This window comes from Nematolebias whitei, chromosome 1 (assembly GCF_014905685.2).
Source record: "Nematolebias whitei isolate Nwh7 chromosome 1, NemWhi1, whole genome shotgun sequence".
Taxonomy (NCBI): Eukaryota; Metazoa; Chordata; class Actinopteri; order Cyprinodontiformes; family Rivulidae; genus Nematolebias; species Nematolebias whitei.
In genome coordinates, this window is record NC_056498.1 from 88,968,302 (window position 1) to 88,982,295 (window position 13,994).

At 48.1% G+C, this 13,994-nt stretch overlaps 1 protein-coding gene across 1 annotated transcript in view; it reads left to right on the forward strand.

The window, feature by feature from the left end:
- Positions 1–1,872: 1,872 nt before the first annotated feature.
- The window catches only part of LOC119414044 (heterogeneous nuclear ribonucleoprotein L-like), a 71,760-nt gene continuing 59,638 nt past the window's right edge, over positions 1,873–13,994 (forward strand). Inside the window, exons 1-2 of the mRNA XM_037681159.1 lie at positions 1,873–2,108; positions 6,202–6,320. Coding sequence (XP_037537087.1) covers positions 1,926–2,108; positions 6,202–6,320 — 302 coding nt within the window. The 5' untranslated portion in view covers positions 1,873–1,925. The remainder of the gene's footprint in view (positions 2,109–6,201; positions 6,321–13,994) is intronic.

The following is a 13,994-nucleotide window of genomic DNA, read 5'->3' on the forward strand; positions in this document are numbered from 1 at the left end:
CACCATCATCCCAGTCACAAAGAGCTCTACAGTAACTGGTCTGAATGACTATCGGCCAGTGGCCCTCACCTTGATAGTTGCTAAATGCTTCAAAAAATTGGTCCTGACCCACATCAAAACAACCATCAAATTCAGCGAGGACCCTCAACAGTAAGCATACCGTAAGAATTTATCAACAGAAGACGCCATCTCCTCTGTGATCCACACTGCTCTCACCAACTTGGAGCAGAAGGACTCCTACGTCCATATGCTCTTTGTGGACTTCATGTCTGCCTTCAACACCATGATCCCTCAAACCCTGATGGACAAACTACTCACACTAGGACTAAGCCCCTCTGTTTGTAACTGGGTTCTAGACTTCTTAACAAACAGACCTCAGTCTATGAGGATCCACAACTTCTACTCTTCCATCATAACCTTCAGTACTGGCTCCCCTCAGGGATGTGTGCTGAGCCCTCTCCTGTTCACTCTGCTCACGAATGACTGTGCACCTACCCATACAGGTTGGCACATTGTAAAGTTTGCAGATGATACAGCGGTGGTGGGATGCATCACAAACAACAACGAGTCCAGCTACAGGCAGGAGGTGGAACACCTGGAGAGCTGGTGCAGGAAGAACAACCTTCACATCAATGTGAAGAAGACGAAGGAGATGGTCATGGATTTCAGAAAAAACAACCCCACCCCCCGCCCCTTTGAACATAGGAGGCTCTGTGGTGGAAGTGGTCTCCAGCTACAAGTACTGTACACCTGAATGACAACCTCAGTTGGGGCAACAACATCACCAGCCTTATCAAGAAAGCTCATCAGAGACTCTACTTCCTCAGACGAGCTGGTCTGGGAAGCTCAGTCCTCACCTCCTTCTACAGGTGTGCAGTGGAGAGCATCCTGTGCTCCAGCATCAACGTGTGGCATGGAGGCTGCACAGCTGCAGAAAGAAAAGCTTTGCAGAGAGTGGTGAAGGCTGCACAGAAGATGTTGGAGTCAGTCTCCCCACCATCACAGACATCTACACCTCCAGATGCAGGAAGAGAGCCACCTGCATCATGAAGGACCCCACTCACCCAGCACAAACACTTTTTGCCCTGCTCTCCTCAGGAAGGAGGTTGAGGAGCATTAAGTGTAGAACCAGTAGACTGAGGAACAGCTTCTACCCTGAGGCTGTTAGACTCATGAATCTCTAACAAGAATAATCACTGTGAAAAATCACATCATGTTGCTGCTGATCTGTTTCATGTTGCTGCTGATCTGTTTCATGTTGCTGTGTTCATGCGTGCTCATCTGCTCACACAGACTCATGTTCGTGCGGCTGTTTGACGTATTATGTTGATTGTTTTTATGCTATTAGTGCTTAGTATATTTTTATCTGATATTTTTCTTAGTTCTTAGCCTTAGCTATTATTACTGTTTTTCTTTTACATTTTATTGTTGGATGTAACTGGGACCCTTTGTACATAATTTCGTTCCACCACATGTGGTGAAATGACAATAAAGAATCTCTGAATCTCTCTCTGAATCTCTGAATTTTTCATCTGCTTAGATTATCACAAAAATGAGTCCCAAATTATTATGGTCTTTATAGAAGAAGGCTAAAGGCTGGTGTGTGTAAGAATTTCAGGTGCTCTGACACCTTTAAAATAAAATCCTCAAAATGTTTTGGTTCTTCATCTTTGCTTTGGGCTCTCACTGAACCTCCTCTGCTGAGCACCGAGTGATTGACGCACCTAACTGGCCAATCACACGCAACCTTTCCAGGAGCCATGAGGGGCGGGGCGTGTCGAAACCCCTCACAGACATCAGAGGGAGCCGCTGTACAACAGGAGCCAGGGGCGGAGCCGCCAGGGAGGACGATAGGACAGGTAATCCGCCATGGACGTATCAGACTAACGGAATCCAGACCCGGTCCCCGTCAAGTCCGCGACAACATGTCCACGGACGAGGCAGCGGGTCACCGCGAGGAAGGGGAATATGGAAGGGCGGCGAAGCGCCTGAAAACCGACAAGCCGGGGCCGGAGGATGAGCTGGAGGAGGGGGAGGACTCGGACAGTGGCTCCCTGCCCGGGAACGGAGAGGCAGAGAGCCGGGCCCGGTGGAGAGGGGGCCAGAAGGTAAGGAATTGGAGATATTATTACCCGACGACAGCCCCTCAGCACTGCAAAGGTAGGGGCGTGAGCGCGCGCACTCGTTTGCTGCTGTCGTCATTTTGTCAGAAGGTGCATGGCAGCATCCTCTCCGTGCAAACACTGCATCACATCCAGGCTGCTTTGAGCTCTCTGTCCTGCTCTGTGTGAGACAGCAGCTGAAGAATCAGTGGAATGATAGCTGAACTCATTGAGAGTTTTAGTCTTATTTATTGGCAAAGTCCATATGGTGAAAAAAGCACATTTTAAATTCTCAAGCACAGAAAGTCTCTGATGAGGCAAAACACTGTTCCGAGGTTCACAAACGCTCACTGATGTCATATCAAATAACAGGCTGGAAATGATTTATTTGAACTATACCTTTTTCAGGATGGAATGCAACACACAACTTCAATTATTTTAAGATTTTAATGTGGAATGTTTTTAATCCACCACTGATAGCACTAATTACAATTTACAGCAACGGGAGCTGTTCAAGGAACTCTGACGATTTAGGATGGAGTAGAAGTTGATTTGGATGTTCAGGAAGAACCCAGGAACCACCAAAGCTGAAGCCTGTTAAAAACTGGAAACTGATGAAACACCAGTGGCTCTGTCCACAGGGAAGAGCGTTTTACTTCACCTTGGACTGAGAGGGATGTGACCAAAATAGAAGCCAATGCTCTAAAAGTGACACCTTCAAGCTGGACTGAAAATTTAAGCTGCCCACATGTACAAGCCAAATATCCATCCATCCATTATCTTTACCCGCTTCTTCCTTTTCGGGTCGCGGCGGTCACTAGTGTCATTCAGTTATCACTGTGCGAGAGGCGGGGGACACCCTGGACAGGTCTCCAGTCCATCACAGGGACAGAGACAAACGAGACAAACATACATTCACACTCTCACACCTAGGGACAATTTTAGAGTTGTCAATCAGCCTAACATGCATGTTTTTGGTCTGTGGGAGGAAACCGGAGTACCCGGAGAAAACCCACACATGCACAGAGAGAACCTGCAAACTCCACTCAGAAAGGTCGTCAGCAGGGATTTGATCAGGCAACCTTCTTGCTGGGAGGCAACAGGTCTGCCAACGTTCCGCTCTAAGCCAAAAATACTCTGGAGACTAGTTTTATGGTCAAAGAGAGACAAGATCTATTTAGCCACAACGATCAGCTGTTTGTTTGGATGAGTCAAGGTGAAGCTTTCAGATCTAAAAACACTGCACCGACTGTCAAGCATGTTGTTGGTAGCATCATGATGTGGTACTGATGCATTGCACAAAATGGAGGACTAATGAAGAAGAAGATCTGCCTCCAGTTTCCTCTCAAATCAACAGACACAGGTGTTCCAGCAAGACAATGATTCCTAAAACACATCAAAACTGGTTTCTGAATGGATCAGGCAGACATCAGTCTTCTGGATCAGCCTTCTCAAAGCAAACAACAATCTTACAGAAAAGCTACAAAGCCTAATCCATACAGGGAACCCCATCATTGAACTCTACCCAGAATGTGTGGTCAAATGTCCAGTCAGAATTATGCCAGAAGCTCGTTGATGGACACAAAAGGCTATAAAAGGGGTGCAACATTTTAAGGTACATGCAACCAACCATCATTGGGTTTGCCTGTATATATTCTTTGTCCCTGTGTGGACTAGAGGAAATCCACAGTAAATTCAAACTTGTAAACAAAAAAAGTCATTGAAGTAGTGTGTTGTGTTCACCTGGGACAAAATAGTCCAAATAAATCATTAAAACACTCAAATTATAATGACATTCACACCCGTCTGGGTGGATTTAAACATGCTCTGAAAAAGGTTATGAGCTTAAAGTTATTATAGTATATAAAGTGAATATAGCATATTATTAAGACCCTGCTAATAAAAGTGTTCCTATTTCACCCATAGCTTTATAATTATGTTCTCTTAAGCCTTTTGAACTTCTAATCTAAACCAAGTATCAGTTCTTTTTCCTGCAGTTTAACAGTAATTTACAGAAGTAAGATGATTTCAAGATTATTTATACAAGCTCAGTAAAAACAACTGCTGTTGATTGACCAAAATGTATGTATAATAATAATAATGTCATCACAATGTCAGCACTGTATGTTTCCATACAATGGCGAAATTAGTCTCTGCATTTAACCCATCCACCACCAGGTGGTGCAGTGGGCAGCTATTGAAAGCGCCCGGGGGACATTTTGGGGATTAGACGTGCTGCCCAGAGACGCCACGTGATGTGCAGTGACTGGGGATCGAACCTGGGACTTTCGGGTCCCAAACCGGCTGCCCTGCCTCTACACCATCTCGGCCCCATACACCATCTCGGCCCCATAAAATATGCAAAAGACCATCAAATACAAAAGAGAACAAGTAAACTCATTAATAATCGTTGTAAAGGCAGCAAAACCTTAAAGTTAATGAAACCATTCCTTCACACTGATCTAAAAACCAGTAAAACATAGGCCTGTCACCATAACAAATTTTGCTGGGCGATTCATTTTCTCAGAAATTATTGCGATAAACAATAATATTGTTTGAAATTTGACCATAATTACTAATTAATTTTACTTTTTACTTTTTACTTTTGCTATTAATTTACTAATTAAATTTAAGGCAAAATGATGGTAATTCGTTTTGTGTGTAGTACCTTTTTTCGACCACTAGATGGCAGTATAAGACTGTTTGAACCGAAGGATGGATAGTGAGGGAGCGAGCAGCGTGTTTCTTTAAGAAAAATGGGAGGGAGGACACTTGACGTGACATGGGCTGTCCCTCGTTTCTGTTTTTCGATTCTCAAAACGGCAGATGCTTGGTGTGGTTTGAACTCTTTAGCATAGCATTTTTCACACAAAGCTTTTAATAAAAAAAATCAGTAAACAAATTCTCAGCTTCTTTTTGCAGAGAAAAACAGCTTTTTACACAAAGACACGGGTTTCAACCGTGAGTTTTGGAGCTTCGACAAGACATAAGTTTTTTCCCCCGAAGTCGGCCTGTTGCTTAGCTTCTCAGCTTAGCTGCTTTTAACGATCCAAAAACACGATTTTGGATAATTAAAACAGATTTGAAAGAGAAAAGAGAAAGAGAGGGGTCAATGAAGAGCACCGAAGTTGAGTCTTTTGTCATCCAGTGTCTTCAATAGAAAGAGAGAGACACGAAGAAACAATAAAGTCGATAAATGAAAACGAGGTTGATAATTTTCATTTATCATGCGATTAATTGATTTATTGTTTATCGCGACAGGCCTAATAAAACGTGTTTTAAACTTTGGATTTTGAGAATTGGTGCCTGTTTAATATGAATGTTAAACTCAAATGATGTGGAGGACATAAAGCTGCAAGAGGTCAGAGAGATACACATGACCCGTTAGATGCTTTATACTGTATGTCATCAATAAAACTTTAAAATCTACCCTCTCAGGGTGACAGTGAGGTAAGTCCACACAGGAGAGATACGATCAAACGTTGAAGTTCACACACACACACACACACACACACGCACGCACGCACGCACGCACGCACGCACGCACGCACGCACGCACACACACACACACACACACACACACACACACACACACACACACACAGCTACAATAACCTAGTTAGGATGTAAAAAAAGCACAGATCTCTCTTTCAAAGCCCTTAAAAGATACAAAGGATTTTACTGTAGAGAAACGCTTCATTTAAAAAAAGGGTCCTCTTTAACACTGAACACAACTGTTTCTCAGTTAAAATTAGAATTAAATTTCACAATCAAATCTTTTGTTTTTGATTTTTGACAGACTCCAGCCTTCCAAGATCTATAAGAGAGGTCCTTCAGTATCTGAGCACAGACATAATCACTTCAGCTTTATTCTCATTAAAGCAGATGAGGACGTTCAAATCATTCTGAGCTTTAATATTAGAAAGTTGATCTAAGATTGAAGACTTTAGTTGAAATTAATGACTGGTTAATTTTTAAAGGTTAATTTGAGTGTTAGCTATGTAATTATGAAAATAGGTGATGTATTTTTTAAGATGAGGGGGGAGCAGAGAAAAGTAAATTCTCCTTGTGTCACTGTGGTTGGCTCTGTGTGTTTCAGGATAATGTTGAAGACTCCCATCTCATCTCGCCTAGTCCTGTGGTCCATGTCAGGGGTCTTTGTGAGGCTGTGGTGGAGGCTGACCTCATCGATGCGCTGGAGAAATTTGGAGCCATATGGTGAGACAGTCACCACTGTGCCTGTACTGTATGTGATGGGTAAATAGCCAATTAAACAATTATGGGGCAAAGCAGTAACTATTAGCTTGCTTGTTTACATCCTAATTGTTATTTCATGTCAGTTTTTGACCACAACTGGTCGTGATACAAGAATCATCAGAGCTGTGCAACATGCTTGCGATTGCTATTTATTGACATATAGGTGACGTTGAGAACTGATAATCAGTTGTGGTTCCACTCGTTAATGACACAGTGCCATAACCAGCTACCATACCATACCATTTTATTTATAGAGCACTTAAAACAGCTACAAGGCCAACCAAAGTGCTGTACAGACAGAACAACAGACAACACACAAAGCAATATACAAAATGAGGTAAATCAGAAATATAGACATAAAAATGATGCAGATAATGACGACAAACGAGTGTGGCGCATACAGGTTCAAAACACAGATCATCTTGTGTTGAAAGCTACTGAATAGTAGTGAGTTTTTAAACGGGACTTGAACACCGAGAGGGAGGAGGCCAGTCTGACAAGCAGAGGTAACTCGTTCCAAAGTCTTGGTCCTGCTTCAGAGAAGGCCCTGTCACCTCTGCGCTTAAGACGAGTTCCTGGAACTGTGAGGAGCAATTGGTCCGTTGACCTCAGGGAACGTGGAGGGACATACGGTTGTAGCAGATCAGAGAGATTGAAACTGTTCAGTGATTTGTAGACATACAGGAGTATTTTGAACTGGATTCGAAGGTGAACCTGTAGCCAGTGCAGTGAGGCCAAAACTGGTGTGATGTGCTCTCTTTTGCCTGTACTGGTTAAAAATCGGGCTGCTGCATTCTGGACCAGTTGTAGTCGTGCAATGTAGGTCTGACTGATACCAAACAGGAGTGAATTTCAGTAATCAAGCCTAGATGTAATGAATGCAGGTATTACTGTCTCCAGGTTATTTTTGGACAATATGGGCTTCAGTTTAGACAGCCGCCTCAGTTGGAAGAAACATGATTTAACAATCATGTTTACATCATTGTTAAGTTTCAGGGAAGGGTCCATTATCACTCCCAGATTAGTGACTCTTTGTTTTTCTGACAGGGTTAGAGCGGAGAGGTCGATGCAGTGGTTTGTGATTGTGTCGTTCGGAAGGAACAACATGATTTCAGACTTCTTTTCATTGAAACTTAAGAAGTTTAAAGACATCCAGTCCCTGATGTCAGCCAGGCAGTTGAGCAGCGGTTGAATAGAGCATGTACCATTATGTCTTAGGGGGAAGTAAATTTGACAGTCGTCGGCGTAGAAGTGAAAGGGTATGTTGTGTTTCCGGAAAATAGCACCAAGTGGCAGCAGGTATAAAGAGAATAGGAGGAACCCAAGGATGGACCCCTGCGGAACCCCCCCATTTAAGCTCTGTCGCTGCAGAACTAAAATCCTTGATGGAGACACAAAAGGATCTGAACCAATTGAGGGCTGACCCTGTGATGCCCACCCACTGCTCCAACCTAGCAATGAGGATCTCATGGTCGATGGTGTCAGAAGCGGCTGTGAGGTCCAATAGGACAAGCAGCACAGAATCACCAGTATCTGTGGATCTGAAGATGTCATTAAAAACCTTCAATAGGGCAGTTTCAGTGCTGTGGAGAGGTTGGAAGCCAGATTGGAATAGCTCTAAGATGGCGTGGTCCTCCAGGAAGCACTTCAACTGGGACTCAACTATTTTCTCCAGTATTTTAGAAATAAATGGGAGTTTGGAGACAGGTCGGAAGTTGGATACGATTCAGGGCTACGACTGAGCTAGTGTGCACTGCCCACTCAGCATGAGGTCAGGTTGACTCAAACACAGAAGGAGTAAAGAGGATGCGCTCCGAGGTAATAGAAAGCGGTGTAACTGGTTAGCTCAGTAAGAAATCAGAAATGTTTTCACGTGGGTGTCTACAGTTTGAGTGCCACTTAGGGAGGACTCCTTTTTCTTGCCAACCGAGGATAAATTCAATGTTCTATGTCATATAGGCTTCGCCCTTTAAGGCTGTCGCTGATGGGTTTATCCCGTTATGCGCAAGCATCGTACTGAAAAAATTAGTCCACGCCCACCTGCTGTGTGGGCCCCACCCGATCCGTATAAATTACGTTAAGAGCGGGTAATCTGCTCCCAGTTTTTCTTCAGCAAGCATAATAAAACAAGAATAAACTGACCTTTTTCGTCGAGATGTCCAGCTCCAGCACCATCCGTTTGTGTCCCTCGTGCAAGACCGGCTACTTGCTTAGCTTCGACCGGCACGACACCTGCGAGGGATGCCTGGGTCCCCGCCACGTCGCTCGCGCTTCCTCCTGCCGCCTCTGTGACGAGCTTCCACCGGAGGAAAGACAGAGGAGAGCAGCCTTGTTTAAGGCTACCATCGAGGACTGCCTGTCCGTGGCGGGAGACTGTTCGCTGGACGACGCCATGGATTTCTTCGACGCCGGCTCTCGGAGTGAATCGGATGATTCCTCTGGGACCGGTGACGCTAGCAGCAGCCCCGACGCTCGTTCCCTCCTGGGGAGCGCAGTGTTGGAAAGAGGGAGGCCGAGCGGATGCTCGACTCCCCCGGGGTTTCCCGCCTCAGCGACCACATCGCTCCCTGCCGTGGGCGCGCTCCTCTCGGAGCTGCCCGCCATTATCCGGGAAGCTGCTAGCGTTAAGGGGCTCTCCGTCCCCTCACCCCCCCCGCTCAGATTGGATGATCTTGCGGGAAGGTTTGGCTCCACGCCGGCTCGCCGTCCTGATCCCATTTGGCCTCGTTTTCCTGCGGTGACAGCGTACTGGAACGAGGCCGCAGCCGGTCCTGGTAGGTTAAGGGCGCCCGTCTCCACTTACGCCCCCATCACCAGAGTGGAGGGGTTCACCGAGCGGGGCTTTCCCTCGGTACCCCCCCTTGAGCCAAGCCTCGCGGAAGCCTTCGGAGCGAAGATGTCCAGGCTGGAGAAGCGTCCCGTCCCTCCGGGGAAACACGACCAGGTGGCGACCGCGCTCTCCAACAGAGCCCACCAGTGTGCTTTTCAGGCGGCCGCGGCTAACAACAACGTGGCGCTGTTAGCATTTAGCATGTCGAAGAGGCTGGAGGCCTCAGGCCTGCCGGAGGAGACAAAGAGCTCCCTGTGTAAATCGGCAGACGCCGTCCTCAACATGTGCGCCGCTTCCACGGTTTGCCTGTCGAGGATTGCTTCATGGATGACGGTAATCCAACGCTCCATCTGGCTCCGTCACTCTCCATTGCTGCCGGAAAAGCTGCACAAGGACCTCATGGAGGGCCCCATCTCATCGGACGCGCTGTTCGGAAGCAGCTTGAAGACCATGCTGGCGAATTCCAAGCAGTCGGAGGAGATGTCGGAAGCGGTACGTCATCTCATCAAGCCGCGCGGTTCATCCCGTCCCCCAGCTCGCTGGAAGGATCGTCGAGAGCAGAGGCAGAAGCACCGACGCTCCACGGCAGCAGCAGCTTCGTCTCGCCCAGCTCCACCACCAGCCCCGCCCGCCAGAGACCACCCCTCCTCAGCCCGGCAGCCTGCACTTCAGCGTTTCCCCAGAGATCGCCTGCAGACGGCGCTCGGGTCAAACAAACCGCAGAGCTCACGAGGGAGAAGGTTTAAGAAATGACGGTCTGCGGGGGATGTGTGTATGAACGAAACAGGAAGTGAAATAAATGATTTTTCAAAAATCAGAATGCCTGTTTTTAGCCAGTCTGTAAGTTCGGATGAGCTCACAGCCGCTACACACACATCCTCCACACAGAGAGAGCCGGTGGCATTAAATAAAGGTTTTTTAAACCCACCGCCGCTCCTTCACATGCCCAGACGCTCACGTGACACCACGGTAAGCGAAATATCTTGTTGTCAAACAGAACCGCACGATCACCACTCAAACGGTGTTAAACGCGCACCCGAGCGAGACAAGCAGCGTCCATCCAAACGGCACTGTGCCGATGATGCACGCACAGCTGCCCGGCGCTCACCGGCTCACATCGGGATAAATGTGGGACCGCAGGCCGGGTCCGGTGGAGGTCCCCGCTCTCAGCAAAAACAACACACGTTTTTCCTGAATAAACGCGAACAGCCGTCACCCATCGCGCCTCTGCGATCAGCAGCTCACGGCGACATAAGCGTGAGACAGCTGAATGAATCCAATGACGGGCCCCGCCCTCAGCGAGAGCGGCGCGCGTCCCTCCAGAGGAAACGTGCGCTCCCGCGAAGTTCACAACCTTCACTTCGACAGCACGGCGTTGATGACGTCACGCCCTCCACCTCTCAACGTTCGCACAGCGACGTTAAACGTGCAGCCTCTGGACGTCACCAGCTGACACACGCCTCGCCTCAGCGCACACCGCCCCGCCCGGACATGAAGGTTGGTCCGCGATCCAGTCACAGCGCACGGGCGCGCGCAGAACAGCCCTTTCGAGAAAGCCTCGCCTTGGGTCACGCGGAAAACATTTCCGCGACGCATGACGGCGGTCGAGGCGGAGGTTTGGATGACATCCGTTCAAAACACGGCACATCATTTAAACGCACGTCCACTCCACGAACGTCACGCAGAGTGGTTAAAAACATGCTCACCGGACAGATGGATGGACAGAGTGTTATGCAAGGGTTACACGCTGCAGTTTGCAACCCGACCCCCTCCGTTCGGAGGAGTTATAGAGACGGTCCTATCATCACCAGACCAAGTCTCAGCCTTAAATGCAGAAGTCCAGGAGCTTCTGATAAAAGGTGTAATCTCAAGAGTTCCCAACGAGGAGGAAAACACAGGGTTTTACTCACGCTACTTCCTGGTCCCCAAAAGGACCGGAGGGATGAGACCGATTCTGGATCTGTCAGCTTTCAACAAAGCGATCATGAACAGACCTTTTCACATGTTGACGAACAGACAGCTGTTGGACAACATCCAGAAAAACGACTGGTTTGTTTCCATCGATCTAAAAGATGCTTATTTTCACATACCAATCATCCCAAAACACAGAAAATTTCTGCGTTTCGCCTTTCAAGGGATGAAGTACCAGTACAACAGGCTGCCTTTCGGGTACTCCCTCGCACCTCGTACGTTCTCAAAGTGTGTGGAGACAGCCCTGCATCCACTGCACAGAGCAGGGATGAGAGTTTTGTTTTACCTGGACGACCTGCTGCTCCTGTCTCACTCCAGACAGGAAGCATTGATACAGGCTCAGGTGTTGGCATCACACCTGCTAAATCTGGGCTTCGCCATAAATTGGAAGAAAAGCTCGATTTTCCCGGCCCAGACAATTGTTTATCTGGGAGTGGAATTAAATTCAATTACCATGACGGCTCGCTTATCACAAACAAGAATCGACACTCTAAAAAACCAATTACGCCACGTAAGACCTGGCAAAGTGGTAACAGCTGTCTCCGTCATGAAGCTGTTGGGAATGATGTCATCAGCTCACACAGTGGTCCCGCTGGGTTTGTTACACATGAGGCGCCTCCAGAGGTGGTTTACGCGCCTGCGTGTGGATCCAGTAAAACAAAAGAGACGGATGATCACTGTCCCTCCCTCCGTGAGAGCAGACCTCCGACACTGGGGAAACACCCTGGCTCTGTCAGAGGGAGTCCCCGTCAGCAAACCCTCGACACACGTATCAGTCTTCACGGACGCGTCTCTGTCAGGTTGGGGGGGGACATGCCTATCTCAAGCAGTAGGGGCGCTGTGGCCCCACCGCACATCAGCCCACATCAATGTTTTGGAGTGTCGCACAGTGCTGAATGTGATTCAGCATTTTGCTCCCGTGCTACAGAATCAACACGTGTTGATTCACACAGACAACATGGTGACTGCTGCGTACATAAACCGCCAAGGGGGTGTGCGTTCAGCCCAGATGTTACACATTGCGCGGAAGCTACTGTGTTGGGCTCACCAAAATCTGCTTTCCATCAGAGCGGTTTACATACCCGGCGTTCTGAACAGAGGAGCAGACGTGATGTCCAGGGGCGGTCCACGTCACGCGGACTGGACCCTCCATCCAGACCTGATGTTTCAGACGTGGCAGAAGTTTGGCAAAGCAGCTGTGGACCTGTTTGCGACGCGAGAGAACGCTCAGTGCCAGTTATGGTTTTCCCTGAGCCCTCGAGACGATCCACCGCTGGGGGTGGATGCATTTGCCCACAGCCCGTGGCCCAAAACGCTTCTGTACGCGTTCCCTCCTCCTCCTCTGATTTTACGGTTCCTGAACCGAGTTCAGGAGGAGGGACTGACAGCTCTCCTGGTAGCTCCCGAGCGCGTGAACGCACCATGGTTCCCGGTCCTGCAGCGTCTGTTGTCAGGTCGCCCGTGGAAACTGCCATGGAGGGAAGATGCTCTCCTTCAAGCAGGAGGAGCGATCAGGAGTTACCCGGAAATAGGCCAGCACCTGTGGGTCTGGCCGCTGAGCGGTCCCGCTTAGAGAGGATGGGTCTCCCTCAGGAGGTAGTGCGCACAATTCAAGATTCACGTGCTGCATCTACCACAGCCCTGTACACATCAAAGTGGACGGCTTTTCAGCGCTGGTGTACAGAGAAAGGTCTGGAGGCCACCTCATGTCCATTAGGTGGCGTGCTGTCCTTTCTTCAACAGCTGATGGATAGGAAGTTGGCGTTCAGCACGATTAAAACGTACGCTGCAGCCATCTCTTCCTGCCACGAAGGGTTCGGGGACAGAACAGCTTTTAACCACCCGCTGATGAAGCGGTTTTTAAAAGGTGTACAAAGACATAGACCGGTTTCACGCCCACTCGTTCCACAGTGGGATTTAACGCTGGTCCTGCGAGCCCTGATCAAAGCTCCTTTTGAGCCTCTGGATCAAGTTTCACTTAAATTCCTGTCTCTTAAAACAGCCCTGCTACTGGCTTTAACATCCGCTAAGAGGGTGAGTGATTTATCTGCCCTCTCTGCCGCTCCGTCATGTCTCAGAATCCAGGCTGACGGTAGTTCAGCTGATTTAAGACCAAACCCAGCCTTTATGCCTAAAAGCATCACGAGCTCTTTTAAATCGAGACAGATATCGTTGGTGGGATTCTTCCCTCCCCCCCACAGATCAGAAGAAGAAGCATCTTTTCATCTTCTCTGTCCGGTGCGGGCGTTATCGTGTTACATAGCGCGCACAGCTGCAATGCGTCAAACTCAACATTTGTTTGTGCATTATAGAGATGCATCCGCAGGCCGCCCGTTATCCACCCAGCGCCTGTCACACTGGCTGTGTGAGGCCATTTCTGAAGCCTACAGAGCATCAGATCTAGAGCCTCCTGTCAACCTCAAAGCACACTCAACCAGGGGTATCGCATCTTCGACTGCTCTGCATAATGGTATGTCAATGCAGGACATTTGCACTGCGGCTGCATGGTCATCACCCTGCTCATTTATTCGCTTTTACCTACGTGATGTAACGGCTCGTTCCATGACACATTCTGTCCTTAGTGCTCTAACAGAATGAATATTGTTGTTCTCATGGAACTCTGTTTAAGCTCACATCTGTCTGCATGCATTACAGTGTGAGATGTTGTTATCAGCCACAAGTTGTGTCTGTGATTCGGTTCTATTGTCACTAATCAGTTCATGACTATTGTTACCAATCAGTTCATTTGTTCAATAATCAGTTCATTGATATTATCTGTTTATACTGTTCAATCATGAATCAGTTGCTTCATGCCCCCCCCCCCCCCCCCCCCC